Below are 25,664 nucleotides of genomic sequence, written 5' to 3'. Positions count from 1 at the left end.
TCCTTGACAAATTAAATGATTAACAGAATGGGTACATAGCTGAAAAATCAGTTTACAATTTGCAAAAAGTTATGAACAGAAATAGAACTTTGAATGGAAAAATGAAGATGCCGATGATCAAAGGCCTGAATGCTGGAAAAAAATCTCAAAGACAAAATGTTACCTACTTCCTCTTTAAATACCTCCAGTTATATAACATGCATAATGCTCTGGGTTAGAGTAACACGGATCCAACTTTTTTTTGGGCATTCTGATTCTTTTGCTTCCATTTCAGATTTCCACCATCTGCTGTAATTTGCTTTTAGATCAATAAAGCAGTTTCTTCAGTACTACAATCTTCTTTGCTATAAAGTATTTGCACCACATAAGAGCAGAAAACCATTCAAATACCAAAGAGAGGAATAATTTAATCGCTTAAAGTCTCCAAAATAAAACTACAGGTGCTGGAAATATGAAACAAAAAAAATACTGGTAATACTCAGCAAGTCAGGCAGCATCTTTGGAAAGAGAAAGAGTTAATTTTTAGTTTTGATAAAACACCTTTGACAAAACTTAATTTCTTTTTCCACCAATGCTGCCCAACCTGCTGAATATTTTCAGTATTTTATTACATATACACTGGCAACATGGTTCTTACAAACTAGGGATTCATGAGTCCAATAGAATAATTACCAAAGGACGTAGCTAAATGGGAGATGTGGCCAAGTTTAAGGGAGACGCTTGGGGCAATGGAATTGAATTGACTTTATTTCTTATATCCTTCACATACACGAGGAGTAAAAATCTTTAAGATACATCTGTCTGAATGTGCAATCATAGTAATGTATAATAAATAGAACAGTCAATGTAATATCGAGTACACTCAAGTCAGTGTGAGTTAATCAGTCTGATGGCCTGGTGGAAGAAGCTGTCCCGGAGCCTGTTGGTCCTGGCTTTTATGCTGCGGCACTGTTTCCCAGATGGTAGCAGCTGGAATAGATTGTGATTGGGATGACTTGCATCTCCAATGATCCTACAGGCCCTTTTTACACACCTGTCCTCATAAGTGTCCTGAATCATGGGAAGTTAGCAACTACAGATGCGCTGGGTTGTCCACACCACTCTCTGCAGAGTCCTGCAATTAAGGGAGGTACAGTTCCCGTACCAGGCAGTGATGTAGCCAGTCAGGATGCTCTCAACTGTGCCCCTGTGGAAAGTTCTTAGGATTTGAGGGCCCATACTGAACTTCCTCAACCATTTGAGATGAAAGAGGCGCTGTTGTATCTTTTTCACCACACAGCTGCTGGGTACAGACCACATGAGGCCCTCGGTGATATGGATGACGAGGAACTTAAAGCTATTTACCCTCTCAACCCCACATCCATTGATGTCTATAGGGGTTAGCCTGTCTCCATTCCTCTTGTAATCCACAACCAGTTCCTTCGTTTTTACGACATTAAAGGAGAAGTTGTTTTCTTGACACCACTGTGTCAGAGAGATGACTTCTTCCCTGTAGGCCACCTTGTAATTTTCTTTAACCGAGAAAGTGGTAGGTACCTCGGGGCTGCCAGAAATAGTAGTGTAATCAGATAAAATAGTGGCGAGTAAGAGCCTTTTAGATAGACACATGGATATGCAGGGAATGAAGGGAAATGCCTCATGCAAAGGCAGGAGATTTTGTTGAATTTGGTAACTTCTTCAGTGCGGACAAGGGCCTGTTCCTGTACTGTACTCTTTAATGTTTTAAGGCAGTATACGTACAATTAAAATGACCTTATGCCTAGAAAAGAGCTTTTTCTCAATAAGTATAATGAGTGAATAAGTAAACACTGAAAACTCAGCAGACCCAGCAGCATCAGTGCAGAGACAGAACTGACAATGGATTTGACACATTAGCGGTTTTGCTTCACAAGTGCTACCTGACCTGTTGAATATCTCCAACATCTATTAATTATCTTTGTTACAGATTGTCAAACTGTTTTCTTCAGACTGTGGATTTATAATTCTAATAGAGCACGGCAAAATTTTACAACTAAGAATGACCATTAGTAATCATTAGTAAGGGGCTCGCTTTCAACGCAATGAATGAAATAGGTTTAAGCAAATACAAGAAGCACTCAGCAGACCTGGCAGCAGCTGTGCAGAAACAATAGACAATAGGTGCAGGAGTAGGCCATTTGGCCCTTCGAGCCAGCACCACCATTCACTGATTGTCCACAATCAGTACCCTGTTCCTGCCTTCTCCCCATATCCCTTGACTCCACTATCTTTAAGAGCTCTATCTAACTTTCTTAAAAGAATCCAGAGAATTGGCCTCCACTGCCTTCTTAGGCAGAGCATTCCACAGATCCACAACCCTCTGTGAAGTTCTTCCTCAACTCCGTTCTAAATGGTCTACCCCTTATTCTTAAACTGTGGCCCCTGTTTCCTGCCTCCAGCGTTTCAATAAGATCCCCTCTCATCCTTCTAAATTCCATTGTATACAAACCCAGTTGCTCCAATCTTTCAACATATGACATTCCCGCCATCCCTGGAATTAACCCAGCGAACCTATGCTGCACTCCCTCAATAGCAAGAATGTCCTTCCTCAAATTTGGAGTCCAAAACTGCACACAATACTCCATGTGATGTCTCACCAGGGCCTTTTACAACTGCAGAAGGACCTCTTTGCTCCTGTACTCAATTCCCCTTGTTATGAAGGCCAACATGCCATTAGCTTTCTTCACTGCCTGCTGTTACATGTATGCTTACTTTCAGTGACTGATGAACAAGAACACCCAGATCTCATTGTACTTCCCCTTTTCCTAACTTGACACCATTCAGATAGTAATCTGTCTTCCTGTTCTTGCCACCAAAGTGGATAACCTCACACTTATTCACATTAAACTGCATCTGCCCACTCACCCAACCTGTCCAAGTCACCCTGTATTCTCATAACATCCTCCTCACATTTCTCACTGTCACCCAGCTTTGTGTCATCTGCAAATTTGCTAATGTTACTTTTAATCCCTTCATCTAAATCATTAATGTATATTGTAAATAGTTGCGGTCGCAGCACCGAGCCTTGTGGTGCTTCACTGGTCACTGCCTGCCATTCTGAAGGGGACCCGTTAATCCCTACTCTTTGTTTCCTGTCTGCCAACCAATTTTCAATCCATGTCAGTATTCTGCTCCCAATACCATGTGCCCTAATTTTGCACACTAACCTCCTATGTGGGACCTTATCAAAGGCTTTCTGAAAGTCCAGGTACACTTCATCCACTGGCTTTCCCATGTCCATTTTCATAGTTAAATCCTCAAAAAATTCCAGAAGATTAGTCAAGCATGATTTCCCCTTCGTAAATCCATGCTGACTCTGCTACTGCTATCCAAATATGCCGCTATTTCATCTTTTATAATTGACTCCAGCATCTTCCCCACCACTGATTTCAGACTAACTGGTCTTGTTTTCTCTCTCCCTCCTTTCTTAAAAAGTGGGATAACACTAGCTACCCTCCAATCCGCAGGAACTGATCCTGAATCTATAGAACATTGGAAAATGGTTACCAATGTGTCCACCTCCTTAAGTACCCTGGGATGCAGACCATCAAGCCCTGGGGATTTTACCCAACACCATTTTCTGCCTAATGCGAATTTCCTTCAGTTCCTCCGTCACCCTAGGTCCTGTGGCCACTATTACATCTGGGAACGTTAGTGACAATGGATCTGTTCCTCTCGCCGCAGATGCTGACTAACCCGCTGAGTGTTCCCAGCATTTTCAGCTTTCATTTCAGACAACTGGTGTGTGCAGCTTGAGTTAACGATCACCGTTGGTGATGCTCATCCCAGCCTCCAGTTTAACCCGAAACTAAATGACGGCCCTTGCAGTCCAATTGTGACTCAAACCCAAGCAAGGCCCCACACCGAAAAGTCAGTCTCAGCGCAAAATCGTTAGCCCCAGACGGTTTTCACCAACCACCGATGGTGAGATGAAGGCCTCCATTCACCCCGCACCCCCGGTAGAGAAGGAGACTCACCGTAACGGTCCAGGCTGGACCGACGGCCCGCGCAACCACTTAACTCCGTTACTATGACAACCGGTGAGCTCGCTGACCGGCCCCCACCACCGGCCCCTCACGAGCCTGACACGGCGCGCTCAGTCCACCCAGGCTCCTCCTCTTTTTCTCTCTCGCGGCTCGCGCCCGTCTTCGGCTCCTCCACTGTTGCATCGACCCTCGCATTTGCCGCCTTAAAGACGTCACATATTCCCCGCCAACCCGTTGGCCAGCTCTGCCTAGTTCTTATACGCCACTGTTCGACAAGAAGCGCAACCTTCGACCAATGGGAAATCGAGTTATAGTCAAGGGGCAGCCAATGGCTGTACTGAATCGTTTTATTTACTGAATCGGCAACAACGGGTCTCTGCGACCACTAGGACTCCATCTTTGTTAGGGGCAAAAGTACAACCTAAACTCATTCACTTTATGCAACACACATCAAAGTTGCTGGTGAACGCAGCAGGCCAGGCAGCAGGATTTGAAAGTTGGAGGGGGAGGGGGGAGATCCAAAATGATAGGAGAAGACAGGAGGGGGAGGGATGGAGCCAAGAGCTGGACAGGTGATAGGCAAAAGGGGATACGAGAGGATCATGGGACAGGAGGTCCGGGAAGAAAGACAAGGGGGGGGGGGACTCAGAGGATGGGCAAGGGGTATATTCAGAGGGACAGAGGGAGAAAAAGGAGAGTGAGAGAAAGAATGTGTGAATAAAAATAAATAACAGATGGGGTACGAGGGGGAGGTGGGGCCTTAGCGGAAGTTAGAGAAGTCGATGTTCATGCCATCAGGTTGGAGGCTACCCAGACGGAATATAAGGTGTTGTTCCTCCAACCTGAGTGTGGCTTCATCTTTACAGTAGAGGAGGCCGTGGATGGACGTGTCAGAATGGGAATGGGATGTGGAATTAAAATGTGTGGCCACTGGGAGATCCTGCTTTCTCTGGCGGACAGAGCGTAGGTGTTCAGCAAAGCGGTCTCCCAGTCTGCGTCGGGTCTCGCCAATATATAAAAGGCCACATCGGGAGCACCGGACGCAGTATATCACCCCAGTCGACTCACAGGTGAAGTGCCGCCTCACCTGGAAGGACTGTTTGGGGCCCTGAATGGTGGTAAGGGAGGAAGTGTAAGGGCATGTGTAGCACTTGTTCCGCTTACATGGATAAGTGCCAGGAGGGAGATCAGTGGGGAGGGATGGGGGGAACGAATGGACAAGGGAGTTGTGCAGGGAGCGATCCCTGCGGAATGCAGGGGGCGGGGAGGGAAAGATGTGCTTAGTGGTGGGATCCCGTTGGAGGTGGTGGAAGTTACGGAGAATAATACGTTGGACCCGGAGGCTGGTGGGGTGGTAGGTGAGGACCAGGGGAACCCTATTCCTAGTGGGGTGGCGGGAGGATGGAGTGAGAGCAGATGTACGTGAAATGGGGGAGATGCGTTTAAGAGCAGAGTTGATAGTGGAGGAAGGGAAGCCCCTTTCTTTAAAAAAGGAAGACATCTCCCTCGTCCTAGAATGAAAAGCCTCATCCTGAGAGCAGATGCGGCGGAGATGGAGGAATTGCGAGAAGGGGATGGCGTTTTTGCAAGAGACAGGGTGAGAAGAGGAATAGTCCAGATAGCTGTGAGAGTCAGTAGGCTTATAGTAGACATCAGTGGATAAGCTGTCTCCAGAGACAGAGACAGAAAGATCTAGAAAGGGGAGGGAGGTGTCGGAAATGGACCAGGTAAACTTGAGGGCAGGGTGAAAGTTGGAGGCAAAGTTAATAAAGTCAACGAGTTCTGCATGCGTGCAGGAAGCAGCGCCAATGCAGTCATCGGTGTAGCGAAGGAAAAGTGGGGGACAGATACCAGAATAGGCACGGAACATAGATTGATCATTCACTTTATTCTGTATTTGTTGCTGTCCGTCAGTACACTGATATGATGAAATGAACTGTATGGATAGCATGTAAAACAATCTCTTTCACTGTACTACAGTGTATCTGACAATAATAAATTAGTTTACTAATTTAAGTTGAGGAGGTAATTTGCCCCATGTCCCCATTGTTTCCAGTAGAGATTCACCTATTATCATTCTACCTTTACCCTTTGGTCCAATCCCTACTAATTATCTTAGTCCAGAACAGATTTGGTTCGCGATTCCATCATGGCTGATTTATTATCCCTCTCAACTTCATTCTCCTGCCTTCTCTCCATAATTATGACACTCTTGTTAATCAGGAATCTATCAACACCTGCTTAAAATATACCCAATGACTTGGCCTCCACAGCTGCCTGTGGCTAAAGAAATCCCCCCTCATCTCTGTGCCAAAGATTCATCCTTCTATCCTGAAACCATGCCCCCTGCTTCTAGACTTCCCCTACTACTAGAAATATCCCCTCCACATCTTCAGAATCCTGCCAAAGGGTTTCGGCCTGAAACGTTGACTGTCCTCTTTTCCATAGATGCTGACTGGCCTGCAGAGTTCCTCCAGCATTTGTGTGTGTTGCTCTCCACATCCACTCTATCTAGGTCTTTCAATATTTGATAGATTTTGATGAGATCCTCCCTCATTCTTCTAAGCTCCCATGAGTACAGGCCCAGAGCCATCAAATGCATCTTGTATGTTAATCCTTTCATTTCTGGGATCTACTCTGGACCTGCTCCCAGCCAGCACATCCTTTCTTAGATTAGGGTCCCAAAACAGCTCACAAACCTGCAAATGCAGTCTGACCAATGCCTTATAAAGCCTCAGCATTAAATCCTTGCTTCAATATTTTAATCCTCTGGCAATGAATGATGACATCGCACCTGACTTCCTCACCACCAACCCAAACTGCAAGTTAACCTTTAAGGAATCCTCCATGAGGGCTTCCGAGCCGTTTGCACCTCTGATTTCTAAATTTTTTTCACATTTCGAGGATAGGCTACTCGTTTATTCCATCTACCAAAGTGCATGACCATACCTTCCCTTACCCTATATTCCAACTCCTGCTTCTTTGCCCTTTCTTCTAATCTGTGCAAGTCCTTTTGTAGGTTATCTGGTTCCTCAACAGCACCTGCTGATCCATCTATTTTCATATAATTCACAAATATGACCACAAAGCCATCACGTCCATCATCCAAACCATTGACATATAATGTAAAAATAAGCAGTCCCAACACTGAACCCTGCAGAACAGAAAATGTCCCCTTTATTCCCACTCTTTGCCTTCTTCCTGTCAGCCAATCTTCTGTCCATGCGAGTACATTTCTTGTAATACCGCAGGCTCTTGTTGAGCAGCCTCACGTATGGCACCTTGACAAAGGTCTTCTTAAAGTATAAGCAATCAACACCCACTAACTCTCCTTTGCCTATCTTGCCTGTTACTTCCTCGAAGAATTCAAACAGGTTCGTCAGGCAGGATTTCCCCTTAAGGAAACTATGCTTTGCCCTATTTTATCATGTGCCTCCAAGTACCCCAAAACCTAATCCTTGGCTGATTGGCAGGAGGCAAACGGTGGGAATAAAGGGAGCCTTTTCTGATTAGCTGTCAGGGACTAGTGGTGTTCCGGAGGAGTCTTTTTATGTTACATGTCAATGATTTCGATGTCAAAATTGATGGCTTTGTGGACAAGTTTGCAGATGATACAAAGATAGGTGGAGGGGCAGACAGTTTTGAGGAAGCAGGGAGGCTGCGGAAGCATTAAGACAGATTAGTAGAATGAGCAAAGAAGCAGAAGATGGAATACAGTGTCAGGAAGTGTATGGTCATGCTCTTTGGTAGAAGAAATAAAAGCATAGACTATTTTCTAAATGGGGAGAAAATTCAAAAATCCAAGGTGCAAAGGGAATTGGGAACCCTCGTGCAGGATTCCCTAAAGGTTAACTTGCAGGTTGAGTCAGTGGTGATGAATGCAAATGTGATGATAGCATTCATTTCAAGAGGACTAAAATATAAAAACAAGAATGTAATGCTGGGGCTTTATAAGGCACTGGAGAAGCCCCACTTGGAATATTATGAGCAGTTTTTTTTAGATTAGATTATGAGGATATGCAGTCCTCTTTTATTGTCATTTAGTAATGCATGCATTAAGAAATGATACAATGTTCCTCCAGAATGCTATCACAGAAACACAAGCCAAACCAAGACTGAAAAACTGACAAAAAACACATAATTATAACATATAGTTACAACAGTGCAAAGCAATACTGTAATTTGATAGAGAACAGACCATGGGCATGGTAAAAAAAAAGTCTCAAAGTCTCTCGAAAGTCCCATCATCTCACACAGATGGTAGAAAGAAGAAAAAAAACTTTCCCTACCATGAGCTTCCAGCACCGCAAACTTGCCGATGCAGCAGCCTGGAAGCACCCGATCACAGCCGACTCTTGAGTCCGTCTGAAAACTTCGAGCCTCCGACCAGCCCTCCGACACCCAGCACCATCTTTGCCAAGCACTTCGACCCCGGCCCCGGCAACAGGCAATAGGCAAAGTCAAGGATTTGGGGCCTTCCCCTCCAGAGATTCTCGATCGCACAGTAGCAGCGGCAGCGAAGCAGGCATTTCAGAAGTTTCTCCAGGTGTTCCTCCATGCTTTTCATGGCTGTCTCCATCAAGTCAGGATTGTGCATGGCCCCTATGTAACAAATACGGTATCATTTCGGAGCAGCCGCCCGCGCTGCGTCTTGCCACCATCTTCTCCTCCCCTCCTTTTGGGCCCCTTATCTAAAAAAGGATGAGCTAACATTGTTGAGGGTGCAAAGGAGTTTCACAAAAATGATTCCAGTACTGAAAGGGTTGTCATATGAGGAGCTTTTGATGACTCTGGGCTTGTACTCACTGGAATTTAGAAGAGTGAGTGGTGATTTCATTGAACACTATCAAATATTGAAAAGTCTTGATAGAGTGGATGTGGAGAGGATGTTTCCTATGGTGGGAGAGTCTAGTACCAGAAGGCACAACCTCAGATTACAGGAACATCCATTTAGAATGGTGGATGAATTTCCTTTAGCTTGAGGGTGATGTATCTGTGGAATTCACTGCCATGAGCAGCTGTATTTGGGTATACTTAAAGCGGAGATTGATAGGTTCTTGATTAGTCAAGGCGTGCAAGGTTACAGGGAGAAAGCAAGTTGCCTGGCTTTGATGTCTGTGGTCTCATGATGTTTACTCAGCTCTCCGATGGACTGAGTCTGAGGCCTGGCTTTCATGCCTTTTGTGGCACTTCGGTTCTGAATGTGTTTGCTTGCTTTTGTTTGCACGATTGGTTGTTTTGAGTCTTTTTTTAGAGGGATGTTTTGGGTTTCTTCATTTTGTGATTCTGGAGCTGGAGTCCGTAAGGCGGCCTTATGTTGAGTTCAACACTGACTGGCAACTCCTGCCACACCACTGGTACCAAACTGTATCGGTTTCTGCCATTCCTTTGGTTTATCAGATGTGTGGAGGAGAGCTTGCTACATGGGCAACAGCTTGCTCTCCATATTATACTATCTAGACAGCTAGAACACAACATCCATGGTCAACCCTGGCTGACAGAGACCTCAATGTAATTGAGAAACATGTGCTGTATTATTGATCATGGTACACCAGATATTTAAACAAAATGTTTCTTTGTAGGAATTGCCTAACAGAAGGGAATTTTTTTTTCGAACATTCGAACATCATGAAAATAAGAGATTCTACAGATGCTGTAGGTCCAGAGTAACCCATACAAAAGGTAAAAGCAGGTCAAACTGTATCTATGGAAGAGGAAAAACAGTCGACATTTCAGGTTGAGAACATTCTGAAGGGTCTCGGCCCAAACGGTCAACTGTTTATTCCTGCTTTTCCATGGTTGCCACCTGACCTGCTGAGATCCTCCGGCAGGATGTATGTGTTATTCAAATGCCATTGCTGTTTCCTTGCAAGATTTAGTGCTGTAAAAACGGACTTTTTCAGGCTCAGCATAATTTAGCCAGCAGAGTACTGTGCTTCAGCCGGACACAGGAAATAGTGAGCATCTCAAAAGGACAAAAGGGAAAACACATCTTTCGAGCGTTTCATCACAAGCTGACAGCAGTGTAGGACAGGAGAACCTGCTGCATTCAACTGCAACTGCATTTCAATTTTTTTTTCCAGGATTAAATACAGACCGTGGCATCCCAGGGTTGTGTCAAAACTCCTCCAATATACTTTCCGAAGATACAAACTGAGGTAAACCATCACTTGAAACTTCCATCTCTTTCTCAGACATTTTTAACAACTCCCTGGATCTTTAACTTGCTGTTTTTATAGACGCTTCCGTTTCAATTATGCATTCACTCATTTCATGTAATTGTTTTAATAATGCTGCAAAAGACTTTGGCAAACTTTAGAAAATATATAACGGAAGTGCTGTGCAGTTCCAGCTTTCATTCAGGACTTGCATTCCTTATCATAAAAATCTCAGATTCAGCATTGGAAAACCTATGGAGAGGCACACCCAATGATTTTAAAGGAAAGGGAGATACGCGAGGAATGATGAATTTCCATAGCCTAGAAAGACCAGGATTGAGAGAAAACATCTGAATGGATTCAACAAGCTGAATTACAAAAGGAAAATAAGTTCGGGAAAGAGGACAACCACTTATTATAGAAGGGACTAGGTCTTGTCACAGCTATTCCATAAAGTAGGCAGTGCACAAGGTACATTCCAAGCCCTTGTTCCCTTGAAACTCACTGCTGCCAAAAGCCTGTTAAGATGTTTATAAATGTTTCTAACATTTAATGGTACTTAAAACAGTTGAAATAGATTAAAATCATTTGAAAATGATCAAATTAAAATATTACTTGAAAAATAAATTTTTGATTCACTTCTACCAGTCATACCTGAAGTAAAATTAAAACTAAAATGCATTACAGTATTCCAATTCAACAACCCAATTTAAATGAACATTGATGTAAAACACAGGAGTGAAATGTTTCCAGGACCCAGCTGAGAATGTCCATACTTCTTCTCTGGGACTCCCTGATCAATCCACCACAGCAGAAGTCAGATTTGCTAGCTTACTGCCTTAAACTTGTTTCCGACTCGTGTTGCAATACCCAAGTACAGAAACTGGGGCCAAATAGAGTCACACAAGGTACAGGCAAGTGGCATGATCCAGCCCATTCTCATTTCATAGTAGATAGTAGAAAACAAATTCTTTCACAAAAAGAACTATAAATATTCTGGGCCTACTGACAGGCTAGCTGAAATAAAAAAAAGAAAATTTAAGTATATTCAAAGTGAGAACAGGCTTCCAGGGGATAAACTTCTCACCGCCCTTCAATTAGTACATCTCACATTTTCACTGAGTAAAATACCCTGGCAAATGAGACAAATCAGAAACAATATTTACAATGAATCATTTCTAGGTAGCAACACAGTAGTCCCAAAAGATACATACCAACATCTGCCAAATCTCTTGAGTCTGCAAACCTAAAATGCTGTCTTTGTCCACCAATTAAAATCTATTTAACTTGCTTGTGGGCATGATGCAGCATTTGGATTTGTGCTTTCATATACCATTTATTCACTGCAAGGTCTTCTTTGTTTCAGAAAACTAGTATTACCTGTCCAATCATCTCACCCACTCCAGAAACTTTTTTTTTAAAAAAAAAAGGCAATTCACTGAAAAGGTCCAGCCATGAAGAATCTACGCCAAATGTTCCTTCCAAATGTGGCGGTCTGTTCACATTTTATAAGCAATAGTCAAGAATGTCAGACAAAATGCCATTACAGATTCACTCGGTAAAGGAGCCTGCCCTGTGACATGCTAGTGAGGCACTAGGCAACTGCCAATCTGAAAAACAGGCTGTCTTCATTTCTTTGCCAAGTACCACGTAGTGTGAGATCTGTCAAAGTAATTGCTCTTTGTGACCATTGGCTAGTAAAAACAAGCAGACAGTGACTATTTCCCAATTTCTACGGGTTACCTGGTTATGTGCATTGAATGAGGAGAAGACTGTGGTTGGAACAGATATATCATTGCCCGGACCCGCATGAAAAAAAAACATCCATTTGAATCAAGTGGTTACTGACACAGAGAAGATCAGTCAAATAAATAATGTTTACTTCTATCACCATTTCTTCCACACAGGCCTGATGTAAGATGCATGTCTACCAGTCGAATCTTCTTCAGCGCAGCTACGAAATCTCTTTGCTTCTAACATACTTTATTAGTGAGTGTGACTGCTATCTGTTATTCATACCTTAGTATGCGCACCAATATTCTTTTAGCAGCTAAAACAGTCTTCAAATATTAACTCTCATGCGAGTTATACTCAGAGAAGAATGTGACATACATAAAATTTCACATGGTTTTGTGGAGTGTTGTGGAGAAGAAACAAATGACTGTTATCTCATCACCTTTGTTAATCTTCCTTTTAAAAGGGCTGAGTGCACCCCATTCTGATAAAAATAGTTTAAGTTACAGAATGAGAGAATGCACTAAACGGGTAAAATAACACAAGCAGACACTCACCCCTACATCCAGATACATGTAGATCCAAACACCCTCTATCCCATACACATTCACCGACACGATAAAACAGAGCTGGGTAGTTAGCACTTGCACTAATTCACAATTCCAACACATTTTAACTTTTGGTAGGAAATGCCGCAGAATGTGTTTTTTAAATACACTTTTTGTTGGTTTTTTTAAAACTGTGCTCCATTTCAAGCCTAATTTTGTTTTCACTTTTTAATTTAAAAAAAAGTTCATTTTAAACTGCTATTAATACACTGAAGACGCTGTGTTCGACTCAAAGCTACAAATCCAAGCTGGGAAATCCATGGGGCAGAGTGGATTGAATACAGAAAGTCGCTGGTACTGCAGTCCTGAAGTTGATCAACACTAGTTTAGAGTGGACTGTTTTATTCCACTGTGTAAAAGGGTCTTTCACAGTTAATACTGCATTGTCTCTTCCTGATGTCCAGGGTGAGGGCGAGGATGGTCTGTATTTTTATGGCGCCGGATTCTTTAGTAGCTGTACATCTGCTGTTGGGATGGTTGGGATGGCTGGGCCTGGACTTGAACCGGCTGCTGTTGAGGTGGTGGTGCCGGAGGAGGTGCTGCAGCCTGCTGAGGCTGCAGGATGTGGTGGGTGCCATCTGCGGCTTGCGGCACAGCCCTCCAGGTCATGGTGTGCGGCTGCTCGGCCAGGGGGCTCTCGACGGGGGCGATAGAGTTGACAAAGGTGGTCAAGTTCATGGACTGAGGCAAGGAGTGGGCCTGTGGCGTGGAGGCAGGCTGGGCCTCAATCTGGATCTCCATCGGCCGGCTGTGCACGACGGTGGAGCCACTGATGGAGTCGAAGCTGACGGTCAGGATGGAGTCGAGCTGCATCTGTCGGTCCTGCAGCGTCAGGTTAGTCACTGTGATGGGCTGGAGGTTGGTGAACTGGGTCCCTGCCACGGTGCTGATGTTGGATGAAACCGCAATGTTTGTCAGTCCAGCCGAACTTGTTGCTGTAGAACTGTTTGAATCTCCAAGCGTCACAACGACCTACAATCAGAATCAGATTTGTCATCACTGACATGCTGCGAAATCTCGTCTTGCAGCAGCGGTACATTACAATGCATAAAAATCGCTACAAGTAGCACATTAAAAATAAATAAATAGTTCCAAAACATGGTAAGAACAGTGAGGTAGTGTTCATGGTTCATTCAGATATCAATCTGATGGCAGAGGGGGGAAGAGGAGAGCTAAGGTACCGGTGACCCCTGTTTCCATCCAGGGGGTCAGTGTGGACATGGTGGAGGATTACAAATACCTGGGGATACGAATTGACAATAAACTGGACTGGTCAAAGAACACTGAGGCTGTCTACAAGAAGGGTCAGAGCCGTCTCTATTTCCTGAGGAGACTGAGGTCCTTTAACATCTGCCAGATGATGCTGAGGATGTTCTACGAGTCTGTGGTGGCCAGTGCTATCATGTTTGCTGTCGTGTGCTGGGGCAGCAGGCTGAGGGTAGCAGACACTAACAGAATCAACAAACTCATTCGTAAGGCCAGTGATGTTGTGGGGATGGAACTGGACTCTCTCACAGTGGTGTCTGAAAAGAGGATGCTGTCCAAGTTGCATGCCATCTTGGACAATATCTCCCATCCACTACATAATGTACTGGTTGGGCACAGGAGTACATTCAGCCAGAGACTCATTCCACCGAGATGCAGCACAGAGCATCATAGGAAGTCATTCCTGCCTGTGGCCATCAAACTTTACAACTCCTCCCTTGGAGGGTCAGACACCCTGAGCCAATAGGCTGGTCCTGGACTTATTTCCTGGCATAATTTACATATTACTACTTAACTATTTATGGTTTTATTACTATTTAATTATTTATGGTGCAACTGTAATGAAAATCAATTTCCCCCGGGATCAATAAAGTATGACTAAGACTATGACTATGACTAAACCAGCCTCAGACTCCTCCATCTCCTCCTAGACAGTAGTACTTACATTTCAACTAAAATAATATAGTTACCACAAACAGTACAATAGAAAGTGCTTGTATTGACACGGCACTCTTCTTTACAGGATGTCCTGGCCTCCAGTTCTACATGTCTAATACAAATGATACTAAGATTGAAAAATGGTATTCACTGCCTTTATCAAGTCAAATTTATTTCCATTTAACTATATATGTATATATAACATATATAACCATGTAATCTATATAGAAATGAGATGTTTCTCCAAACCGAACTTGGTGGACTTCAAGTCCCCAGGTTCGAATGGGATTTACCCCAAGTTGCTATGGGAGGCAAGTGAAAAGATTTTTAAGTCTTCACTGTACATGTGAGATACAACATGACTGGATAAATGTGACCACCTCCCCCACTTTTCAAGAAAGCCAGCATGTATATTCCTGTCAACTACAGACATGTACCGCCTAACATCAGTGGTGGGGGAGAAAAAACTCTGAGGGGGAGGATTAATGAGCCATGTATATGCGAGGACTAATTGTCAGAAGGCAGCATGGCTTTGCCAATGTCAAATCTAGTCTGACCAAGCTGACTGGATTTTTTGAAGAGGTAATGAAGTGTACTGATGACAGCAACGCATTGGAAGATCTGGGTTTCATGAACATCAGTAAAGCTTTTGACACAGGAGACTGATCCAAAAGGTTAGAGTCAGGGGCAACTAGAACAGTTGGGTAAATTAGATCTAAAATTGGCTTAGCAATAGAATACAGAGGGTGACTGGATGCCCGTGACTCATGGTGTACTGGTACTGGGGCCTTTGCCTTTTGTAACATATGTGAATGAATTGGATGTATGAGGTATGATCAGTAAACTGACAGATGATATGAAGACTGTTGTTGTCGATGGTGTGGAGGGTAGTGATTGTCCACAGGGTGATATTGAGGTGTTGGTGAAATGGCAGGAGGTTTAATCCAAATCAATGGGACGGAGTTTGTTAGGTGTGTTCAGGAAGGTTTCCTGATACAGTATGTAGATAAGCCTACAAGAGGAGAGGTTGTAATTGATCTGGTATTGGGAAATGAACCTGGTCAGGTGACAGGACTCTCAGTGGGAGAGCATTTTGGAAGTAATGATCACAATTCTATCTCCTTTACAATAGCATTGGAGAAGGATAGGAGCAGACAAATTAGGGAAGTGTTTAATTGGAGTAAGGTGAAATATGAGGCCATCAGGCAGGGACTTGGAAGCATAAATTGGGAACAGATGTTCTCAAGGAAATATATGGCAGAAATGTGGCAAATGTTCAGGGGATACTTGCATGGAGTTCTGCACAGGTACATTCCAATGACACAGGGAAAGGATGGTAGGGTACAGGAACCATGGTGTACAAAGGCAGTTGAAAATCTAATCAAGAAGAAATAAAAGCCTACAAGTTTCAAAAAAACTAGGTAATGATAGACAGCTATAAGATTATAAGGCTAGCAGGAAAGAGCTTAAGAAGGAAATTAGGAGAGTCAGAAGGGGCCATGAGAAGGCCTTGGCGAGCAGGATTAAGAAAAACCCCAAGGCATTCTACAAGTATGTGAAGAGCAAGAGGATAAGATGTGACAGAATAGGACCAATTAAGTGTGACAGTGGAAAACTGTGCATGGAACCGGAGGAGATAGCGGTGGTACTTAGTGAATACTGAAGCAAAGTATTCATTATGGAAAAGCACCTTGGTGATTGTAGGGGTGACTTTCAGCGGACTGAAAAATTTAAGCATATCGATATTAAGGAGGAGGATGTGCTGGAGCTTTTGTAAGGCATCAAGTTGGATAAGTCACCGGGACTGGAAGAGATGTACCCCAAGCTACTGTGGGAAGCGAGGGAAGAGTCTGCTGAGCCCCTGGCAATGATCTTTGAATCATCAATGGGGATTGGAGCAGTTCCAGAGGATTGGAGGGTTGCAGATGTTGTTCCCTTATTCAAGAAAGGGAGTAGAGATAGCCCTGGAAATTATAGACCAATGAGTCTTACTTCAGTGGTTAGTAAGTTGATGGAGAAGATCCTGAGAGGCAGGATTTATGAACATTTGGAGAGGCACAATATGATTAGGAATAGTCAGCATGGCTTTGTCAAAGGCAGGTCGTGCCTTACAAGCCTGATTGAATTTTTTAAGGATGTGACTAAACACGTTGATGAAGGTAGGGCAGGTGTAATGTATATGGATTTCAACAAGGCATTTGATAAGGTACTCCATGCAAGGCTTATTGAGAAAGTAAGGCGGCATGGGATCCAAGAGGACCTTGCTTTGTGGATCCAGAACTGGCTTGCACACACAAGTGGTTCGAGATGTGTCATGTTCTGCATGGAGGTTGGTGACCAGTGGTGTGCCTCTGGGACCTGTTCTGGGACCCCTACTCTTTGTGATTTTTATAAATGACCTACATGAGGAAGTGGAGGGATGGGTTAGTTAATTTGCTGATGACACAAAGGTTGGGGGTGCTGTGGATAGTGTGGAGGGCTGTCAGAGGCTACAGTGGGACATTGATAGGATGCAGACCTGGGCTGAGAAGTGGCAGATGGAGTTCAACCCAGATAAGTGTGAGGTGTTTCATTTTGGTAGGTCAAATGTGATGGCAGAATATAGTATTAATGGTCAGACTCTTAGCAGTGTGGAGGATCAGAGGGATCTTGGGGTCCGAGTGCATAGGAGACTCAAAGCTGCTGCGCAGGTTGACTGTGTGATTAAGAAGACATACGGTGTATTGGCCTTCATCAATCGTGGGATTGAGTTTAAGAGCTGAGAGGTAATGTTATAGCTGTGTAGGACCCTGGTCAGACCCCACTTGGGGTACTGTGCTCAGTTCTGGTTACCTCACTACAGGAAGGATGTGGAAACCATAGAAAGGGTGCAGAGGAGATTTACAAGGATGTAGCCTGGATTGGGGAGCATGCCTTATGAGAATAGGTCGAGTGAACTCGGCCTTTTCTCCTTGGAGCGACAGTGAATGAGAGGTGGCCTGATAGAGGTGTATAAGATGTTGAGAGGCATTGATTGTGAGGATAGTCAGAGGATTTTCCCCCAGGGCTGAAATGACTAACACGAGAGGACACAGTTTTAAGGTGCTTGGAAGTAGGTACAGAGGAGATGTCTGGGTTAAATTTGTCTTTTTTAAATAAATGTAGAGAGCGGTGAGTGCATGGAATGGGCTGCCGGCGACGGTGGTGGAGGCGGATAAAATAGGGTCTTTTAAGAGACTCCTGGATGGGTACATGGAGTTTAGAAAAATAGATGGCTATGGGTAACCTGAGGTAATTTCTAAGGTAAGTACATGTTCGGCACAGCATTGTGGGCTGAAGGACCTGTATTGTGTTCTATGTTTCTATAATGTGGTTAAGGTAGCACATGGAATAGTAACCTTCTGTTATGTCTTCTGTGATTTAGATTACATTATCTCTAATTACTGGATCTCACTACCTGTAAACTCACAGCTGTTGGCTGCTCATTATCGCAACATTAAGCAATTCCCTTTCATCACCAGGGCGGCCATTTTGTATCATTTGCTCTATGCTGACTCTGTGAATCTATCAGATGCACCCCCTTTAAGGATGAGCAGTGATTTTATCCTCAGTGCTTTAATATTTATCTCTCCTCCTATGTAAGATTAAAAAGTTATTTGGTCATTACCATATTGCAGTTTGTGGGAGCCTTTGCTGTGTGGACATTAGCTAGAAATTGCTTAAGAATGTTGAAGTGAAAGTAGCGATAAATGAAGGTTTTATATTTTTATTGACAACCCTGATTTTATAGGAAGTAGTCATCTAATTATGCTTCGATTATCACACTGACCTGACTCATGTTTTGTACTGCGGAATCTGTCTCATCCTCCACCGCTGCTGCAAAACCAGTCTCTTTGTCTGTGTAGGAATACATCGCAGCCTCTCCTGGAACTGTTGCTGAATCGTCATCGTCTTCCTCATCGTCGTCTTCCTCTTCGTCGTCATCCTCCATGTCATCCTCCTCATCCACTTTCCTCTTCTTCCTTTCTGCTCGTTTTGATCTCTTCACCTGGCCTATTTCAGCCAACTCACTCTCATGCAAGCTTATGTCCTGCTGTAACAAAGCAGTACAGCTTGGTCAATCATCAGAACAATGTGGGTTACAGAGCATCCTGGCCGGGGCGGCGGGAAGGGGGGCGGTCTCACACACACTGACATGTGCACAAGGAACAGGCAGTATTCAACTATTCGTAGTAAATAAATGGAGTTGATATGACTCATCAAAATTGGCATTGTAATTATTGTTCGTTATGTGCCAAATGGTATGACATAAGTGATTATGGTCTTTCCATCACCACAATTGTTCTTGGCAAATTTTTCCACATAAGTGGTTTGCCATTGCCTTCTTCTGAGCAGTGTATTTACAAGACAGGCAACCCCAACCATTGTCAAAACTGTTCAGAGGTTGTTTGCGCAGCGACAGTGGTCACATAACCAGGACTTGTGATATGCACCAACTGTTCTTGTGACCATTCACTACTTGCTCCCATGGCTTCACATGTCCCTGATTCAAGGGGTCGGGGCGGGGGGGGGGAGGGAGGGGGCTAAGCAGGTTCCTTCACCTTGCCCAAGGGTGACCTGAAGGCTAGTGGAGGGAAGGAGCACCTTACACTTAGTTTGGTAGAGACGTATTGTAATTATAGGAATGAATAATATACAGGGAAATTCCCGGTGAACTGTTCTCTCAGATCTCTTCTTAACCCTATCTGCTCGAATAAAACAGTTCAGCAGCTCTAATTTTCACATTTCAAATGTTTTCTTTAAAACTACAGTTTGTACTAACTCCACCATGGACATTCAAAAGGATTATTATTGAATTATGTATTTGAGATAACCTCTCTCCTGGTTTGTATTTACCCTTATTCTTTTAAATCAATAAAAAAAGATTGAAAGTGAAAGTGAAAAGGAGGAGGGTTGAGCATGTGGCCAGCAACCCCATCCCATTAAAACCCAGAGCTACAGAAATGAAATCAGATGCTCCAAAGACCTCATCCCTGGGAGAGGAAGGATCTTTGAAGATGGGCTACACCTGGGAATAAACTGAAAGACTGGTGCAGGACAGAGGACACTGTCCAGCTGCCGTCGGCGGCCTGTGCACCAGAAGAGGTGATGGTCTTCAGTATGGTTTGCATTGTTTTAAAAGGTAAGAAACCTGCTTCTCTACTTTCACTACTGCAGCAGAACTGTCAATTGTAGTGCCCCCTGGAAGCTACTTTCACCAGCCATTTAATATCTAATTTAATACATGCCATTGGGTATAAAATCAGTTACACTACTCTGCACAGTTATTCTGAGATTGTAATGATGCTACAAGAGTTCATGTGAGAAGATCTTCAGCTGGGTTGAAGAGCAAATTTCTCTTTAGTCAGACTGCAAAACAAAGCCTTTGCCTTTCCTATTCATCCTTGCCATCAAATACCTTGGCAGTCACACCTTCCTGAAAACCCTCTCACCTCAGGGTGCTTGCGCCGCATGTGCCTGTTCATCGACGCTCGCGTTGAGACCTTTGTGCCGCACAGATGGCAGTTCTGAGCTTCCACCTTTTTGTGGGTAAGCTGTATGTGCTTGAAGAGCATGTACTCGGTAACAAATTTCTTCTCACACACACTGCAGGTCCACTGCTTTCCAACTGAGAGCAAGAAAGTTGTGAAGGAGAAGGGGAGACAATAATAGAAAGGATTTAAAACTTGGATTGGTGGTTGGAGAACAATGCTATCAGAAAGGAACAGTCTTCAACACAGATTCAATTATTATTTTGCCATTATTTCTTATAGACAAAGTTTTTTAAAAAATCTAAAGTACTGTCTATGTACAACATATTAGATTCAAAATTAATTTCTGTTCGCAGCTTAATCCCATATAGCGCTATTATACTTTCTGCAACCAATAAGGTGGACACTGAGTGTATGTTTGTGGTCTTCTGCTGCTGTAGCCCGTCCACTTCAAAGTTCGACACGTTGTGCATTCAGAGATGCTCTTCTGCACACCACTGATGTAACGTGTGTTTATTCCAGTTACTGGCGCCTTCCTGTCAACCTGAACCAGTCATCAACCAGTTTGAACTCTCTCATTAACAAAGTATTTTCATTGGAATTTTTTTTTTGTTTTTGGCACTATTCTGTTAACTCTAGAGACTGCTGCGCGTGAAAACCCCAAGAGATCTGCAGTTTCTGAGATACTCAAACCAACCCAACTGACACCCACAATCATTTCACCGACAGTCACTTAGATCACATTTCTTCCCCATCCTGATGTTTGATCCAAACAACTAAACCTCTTGACCATGTCCGCATGCTTTTATGCATTGAGATTCCACCAAAAGATTGGCTGATTATATATTTGTACTAATGATCAGGTGTACAGGTGTACCTAATAAAGTGACCACTGAGCATATACACACAGTGACATGCAAAAGTTTGGACACCCCTGGTCAAAATTTCTGTCATTGCGAATAGTTGAGTAGAAGATGAACTGATCTCCAAAAGTCATAAAGTTAAAGATGAAACATTCTTTTCAACATTTTAAGCAAGATTAGTGTATTATTTTTGTTTTGTACAATTTTAGAGTGAAAAAAGGGAAAGGAGCACCATGGAAAAGTTTGGGCACCCCAAGAGATTTGAGCTCTCAGATAACTTTTACCAAGGTCTCAGACCTTAATTAGCTTGTTAGGGCTATGGCTTGTTCAAAGTCATCATTAGGAAAGGTCAGGTGAAGCAAATTTCAAAGCTTTATAAATACCCTGACTCCTCAAACTTGTCCCAATAATCAGCAGCCATGGGCTCCTCTAAGCAGCTGCCTAGCACTCTGAAAATTAAAATAAATGATGCCCACAAAGCAGGAGAAGGCTGTAAGAAGATAGCAATGTGTTTTCAGGTAGCCGTTTCCTCAGTTCGTAACGTAATTAAGAAATGGCAATTAACAGGAACAGTGGAGGTCAAGTTGAGGTCTGGAAGACCAAGAAAGCTTTCCGAGAGAGCTGTTCACAGGATTGCTAGAAAGGCAAATCAAAACCCCCATTTGACTGCAAAGGGCCTTCAGGAAGATTTAGCAGACTCTGGAGAGGTGGTGCATTGTTCTACTGTGCAACGACACCTGCACAAATATGACCTTCATGGAAGATTCATCAGAATAAAACCTCTCCTGCGTCCTTATCACAAAATTCAGCATCAGAAGTTTGCAAAGGAACATTTGAACAAGCCTGATGCATTTTGGAAAAAAGTGCTGTGGACTGATGAAGATAAAATAGAACTTTTTAGCCGCTATGAGCAAAGGTATGTTTGGAGAAAAAAGGGTGTAGAATTTCATGAAAAGAACACCTCTCCAACTGTTAAGCACAGGGCTTATGTTGCAGCCAGTGACAATGGGAACATTTCACTGGTAGAGGGAAGAATGAATTCAATTAAATACCAGCAAATTCTAGAAGCAAACATCACACCATCTGTAAACAAGCTGAAGATGAAAATAGGATGGCTTCTACAACGGAATATTGATCCTAAACACCTCAAAGTCCACAATGGACTACCTCAAGAGGCGCAAGCTGACGGTTTTGCTGTGGCCCTCACAGTCCCCCAACCTAAACGTCATTGAAAATCTGTGGATAGACATCAAAAGAGCAGTGCATGCAAGACGGCCCAAGAATCTCACAGAACTAGAAGCCTTTTGCAAGGAAAAATGGGCAAAAATCCCCCAAACAAGAATTGAAAGACTTTTAGCTGGCTACAGAAAGCGTTTACAAGCTGTGATACTTGCCAAAGGGGGTGTTACTAAGTATTGACCATGCAGGGCACCCAAACTTTTGCTTCAGGCCCTTTTCCTTTTTTGTTATTTTGAAACTGTAAAAGATGGAAGTAAAAAAGTAATCTTGCTTAAAATATTAAAGAAATGTGTCATCTTTACCTTTATGCCATTTGGAAATCAGGTCATCTTTTACTCGATGAGCTATTCACAGTAACAGAAATTTTGACCGGGGTGCCCAAACTTTTGCATGCCACTGTATACGTAGTATCTGTACCCACAAGTTAAATTCCAGCCTGTAAATAAGCCAGTTATCCATTTTCCTTCTGTTAACTAGTATCATAGTTAGGAGACCATTCAGCCTAATATGCACATACCATCTGTTTTGGAAATGCTACCAATTGGAACCAAGGCCCCGCTCTTCCCCAAAGCTCTGCAATTTTTATCCCCAACCAGATTCACTTTCAGCATATTAGCTTTCACTGAAAAATCTCCTTCTGAAAGGTGGAGTTAACTCCATTCGTGTCTGCTGAATGAGATTAATTTAGTTTGCCAGACACACCTGTGTGAAGTAGTTTATGATTCTCCATGCTGTTCCTCTCACTGAACGTCTTCCCACAAAGTTCACACATGAAATCCTTCACACCTGTAGAGAATAAGAAAGTACTAAATATCTATATTAGGAAGTATGCTATGTGCAAGCTTTACTCTAACAGGCACAAATGACAGAATACAGTGCTTCTTCCATTGATATTCAACTACATTGACACATAACTTACTCTCCTCATCAGCCTTATTTTTCATGACCTCCATGGTCTCACAAATATTGCAAATCCTTTCAGCCCTCCATCCCTCAAATGTTTGAATTCTGGCCTCTTGAGCATCCTTGGTCTCTGCTATACTACTGATGGCAGTCTCTTCAGATCTCTGTATCCTAATCGCCCTGTGCTTTTAAGATGCTCATTATAACCCACCTCATTGACCACTCCTTTGGCAGGGTGATAAGCTGTCACTTTGTTGTTGTTCAGTCGTTTAGTCGAGTCTGACTCTTCATGACCTCATGGACCATATGGTCCATAGGGTTTTCATGGCAAGATACGGAAGTAGGTTGCCAGGCCTTCCTTCTGTGCGGGTACTGCTGCCGCCCAGGTTGGGACCCGGCTGGGTTTGAACTCAGAACCATCAGGCTTGAAGTCCAGTGCTGATGCCACTACACCACCAGCTGTCACTACTTGTTCAAAAACTCTCCTGTCAAGGGTTTTAGAATGATGTCAGCTGCATCATACAAACAGAAGTTATCATTCTGTGCCCCTCAATGTGGTCACTCATGATACAATCCTTGACATACACATGCATTAAACTAACGTAATAATATTATACATTACTGCATAATGCCATAGCTTCTCTTCTGTTGCAGCACCACACAGCCCACAATCCCAAAACCTGATACATCTTCTCCTTAAATACCTCCAGTCATCTAACCTCCACAGTCCCCTACGGAAGGGCATTCCAGGCGGAGGTTCCCATCTCCTAACATTGAGGACACGTGTTCTGTTCTGTTCTTCCTGCCACTTCTGATAGTCTCCTGATCCTTCTGCCATATGTAAAGCGATACAGCAGAGGGATATTAACCCGCTGCTGTTCACACTGACAAAGGATTCAGCTCGAACTGTGTCATCAAATTTACAGATGACACAACAGTGGTCGGCCTTATCAAGAACGATGACGAGACGGAGATTAGAGAGGAATTGGAGTGGCTGGTGGATTGGTGAGAGAAGAACAACCCAAGCCTGAACATGGAGGAAACAAAGGACATCATTGTGGACTTCAGGAAGGTGCAACAAACCATCCCCCTCTGCGAATACAAGGCTCCTCCACAGAGAGAGTTAAGTGCACAAAGTTTCTGGGAGTGCATATCAAGGATGACTTCACCTGGTCCCTTAATATCATCTCCTTGAACAAGAAGGCACTTCCTAAGAAGAGTCAGGCAAGCAAGGCTCCCCATTTTACAGGAGCACCATTGACAGCATCCTGAAAAGTTGCATCTCCATCTGGTGTATGACAGCAGTCGAACATTGGACCAGAAGTCCCTACAAAGGACTACAAGAACAGCTGATAGGATCATAGGGATCTTCCTACCAACCATCGGGGACATTTATCAGGATCACTGCTATGCAGGGCCCTTAGTAATATTAAGGCTTCCTCCCATCCACCCAGCATCCTCTTTGACTTTCTACCATCAGGCAGGAGACTACGATGCATAAAAACAAGAACGGTCAGGATAAGAAAACAGTTTTTCCCTCCATGAGGCTTCTCAACTTTCTGCTGCATCGTATTCGAAGTGTCACTGGTTAATCTGTTCCAATATTTAATATTAATGCACTTTAGTTTGTTATTTATGTGCGATTCATCTGTAGATTTTATCCTTACCTTCATAAGTTATAGTGTGTTAAGTGCATTACTGTATTTTACACCCTGGTTCAGAGAAACATTGTCACTTTTCTATATACATTGTATAGTTAAATACATGATATACTTGTATATAGCTAAATGACAATAAACTTGACTTGACAAGGCAGTATTGAGGGAGTGAATGGTCAGTATTTGTGGTGTTGAACACAGACACCTATCTGTATTTACCCGTATGCCTCTTATAATGCTTGAGCATGTTGACCTTCTGGGCAAATTTCCGATGGCATTCCTTGCACTCGTACTCTTTGATCCCCTTGTGCAACTTCATGTGATGTCTCAGCGCATGTTTGGTTTTCATCCCTGGCCACAGGAAAACAAAGGGAACAACATTACTATAAACAGGACAAGCCTGGTGCAAGGTTGCCGTTTAGAATTCCCACTCTACAGCTGAATAGTTAACCACCTAATGGAGAAAGAGGATCAGTATCACCACTCCTTTATCACAGCGTTTGGAGGTATGTCAACACTCATCTCCATCATGGGCGCTAGCCTCCCCAGCATTGAGGACATCTTCAAAAGTCGATACCTTAAAAAGTTGGCATCCATCATTAAGGACTCCCCTTAACCCAGGACATGCCCTCAGCTCATTGCAACCATCAGGGAGGAGGTACAAGAGTCTGACGACATACATTCAATGGTTTAGAAACAGTTTCTTCCATCAGCTCTTTGAATGGACAATGAACCCATGAACTCTATCTCTATGTTTTTTGCTCTCTATTTGAACTATTAATTAAAAAAATACATATTTCATATTGAAATATAGTTTTTTATGTATTGCTCTATACTGCTGCCATATAACAACGTATTTCATGACACATGCCAGACCTGACTTTGATTCTGAAGATACTCATTCCAGTGACATAAGATTTAGGAAAAGAGTAAACCAGTTTTGAGCGGTGTGGTCAAGACAGAGCATCAAAGGAGTTAGGCATTGATCAAAAATAGAAATGTATTTCATGTCCACAATGGTCTTCAATTTCTTAAGTTGTCTTTTCAAATAAATTTCAACATAG

The 25,664-nt window shown here is 43.2% G+C and overlaps 2 protein-coding genes across 4 annotated transcripts in view; both read right to left on the bottom strand.

Annotated features, from left to right (window-relative positions):
- Positions 1-4,231, bottom strand: part of LOC140198863 (histone H4 transcription factor) — a 56,299-nt gene extending 52,068 nt beyond the window's left edge. Inside the window, exon 1 of the mRNA XM_072260030.1 lies at positions 3,996-4,231. The gene's annotated coding sequence lies outside the window, so the exon portion shown is untranslated. The remainder of the gene's footprint in view (positions 1-3,995) is intronic.
- Positions 4,232-12,019: 7,788 nt separating this feature from the next.
- Positions 12,020-25,664, bottom strand: part of prdm15 (PR domain containing 15) — a 97,641-nt gene continuing 83,996 nt past the window's right edge. For 2 of the 3 annotated variants that reach the window (XM_072260027.1, XM_072260029.1), the window contains exons 21-25: positions 24,820-24,951; positions 22,742-22,825; positions 19,899-20,074; positions 18,236-18,499; positions 12,020-13,476 (exon numbers count right to left, since the gene is read on the bottom strand). In XM_072260027.1, coding sequence (XP_072116128.1) covers positions 12,952-13,476; positions 18,236-18,499; positions 19,899-20,074; positions 22,742-22,825; positions 24,820-24,951 — 1,181 coding nt within the window. In that variant the 3' untranslated portion in view covers positions 12,020-12,951. The remainder of the gene's footprint in view (positions 13,477-18,235; positions 18,500-19,898; positions 20,075-22,741; positions 22,826-24,819; positions 24,952-25,664) is intronic. The other variant, XM_072260028.1, reaches the window with a different exon arrangement.

Source organism: Mobula birostris, chromosome 6 (assembly GCF_030028105.1).
Source record: "Mobula birostris isolate sMobBir1 chromosome 6, sMobBir1.hap1, whole genome shotgun sequence".
Taxonomy (NCBI): Eukaryota; Metazoa; Chordata; class Chondrichthyes; order Myliobatiformes; family Myliobatidae; genus Mobula; species Mobula birostris.
Note: the sequence above shows the minus strand (reverse complement) of the source record. Positions and strands in the feature narration are given on the sequence as shown.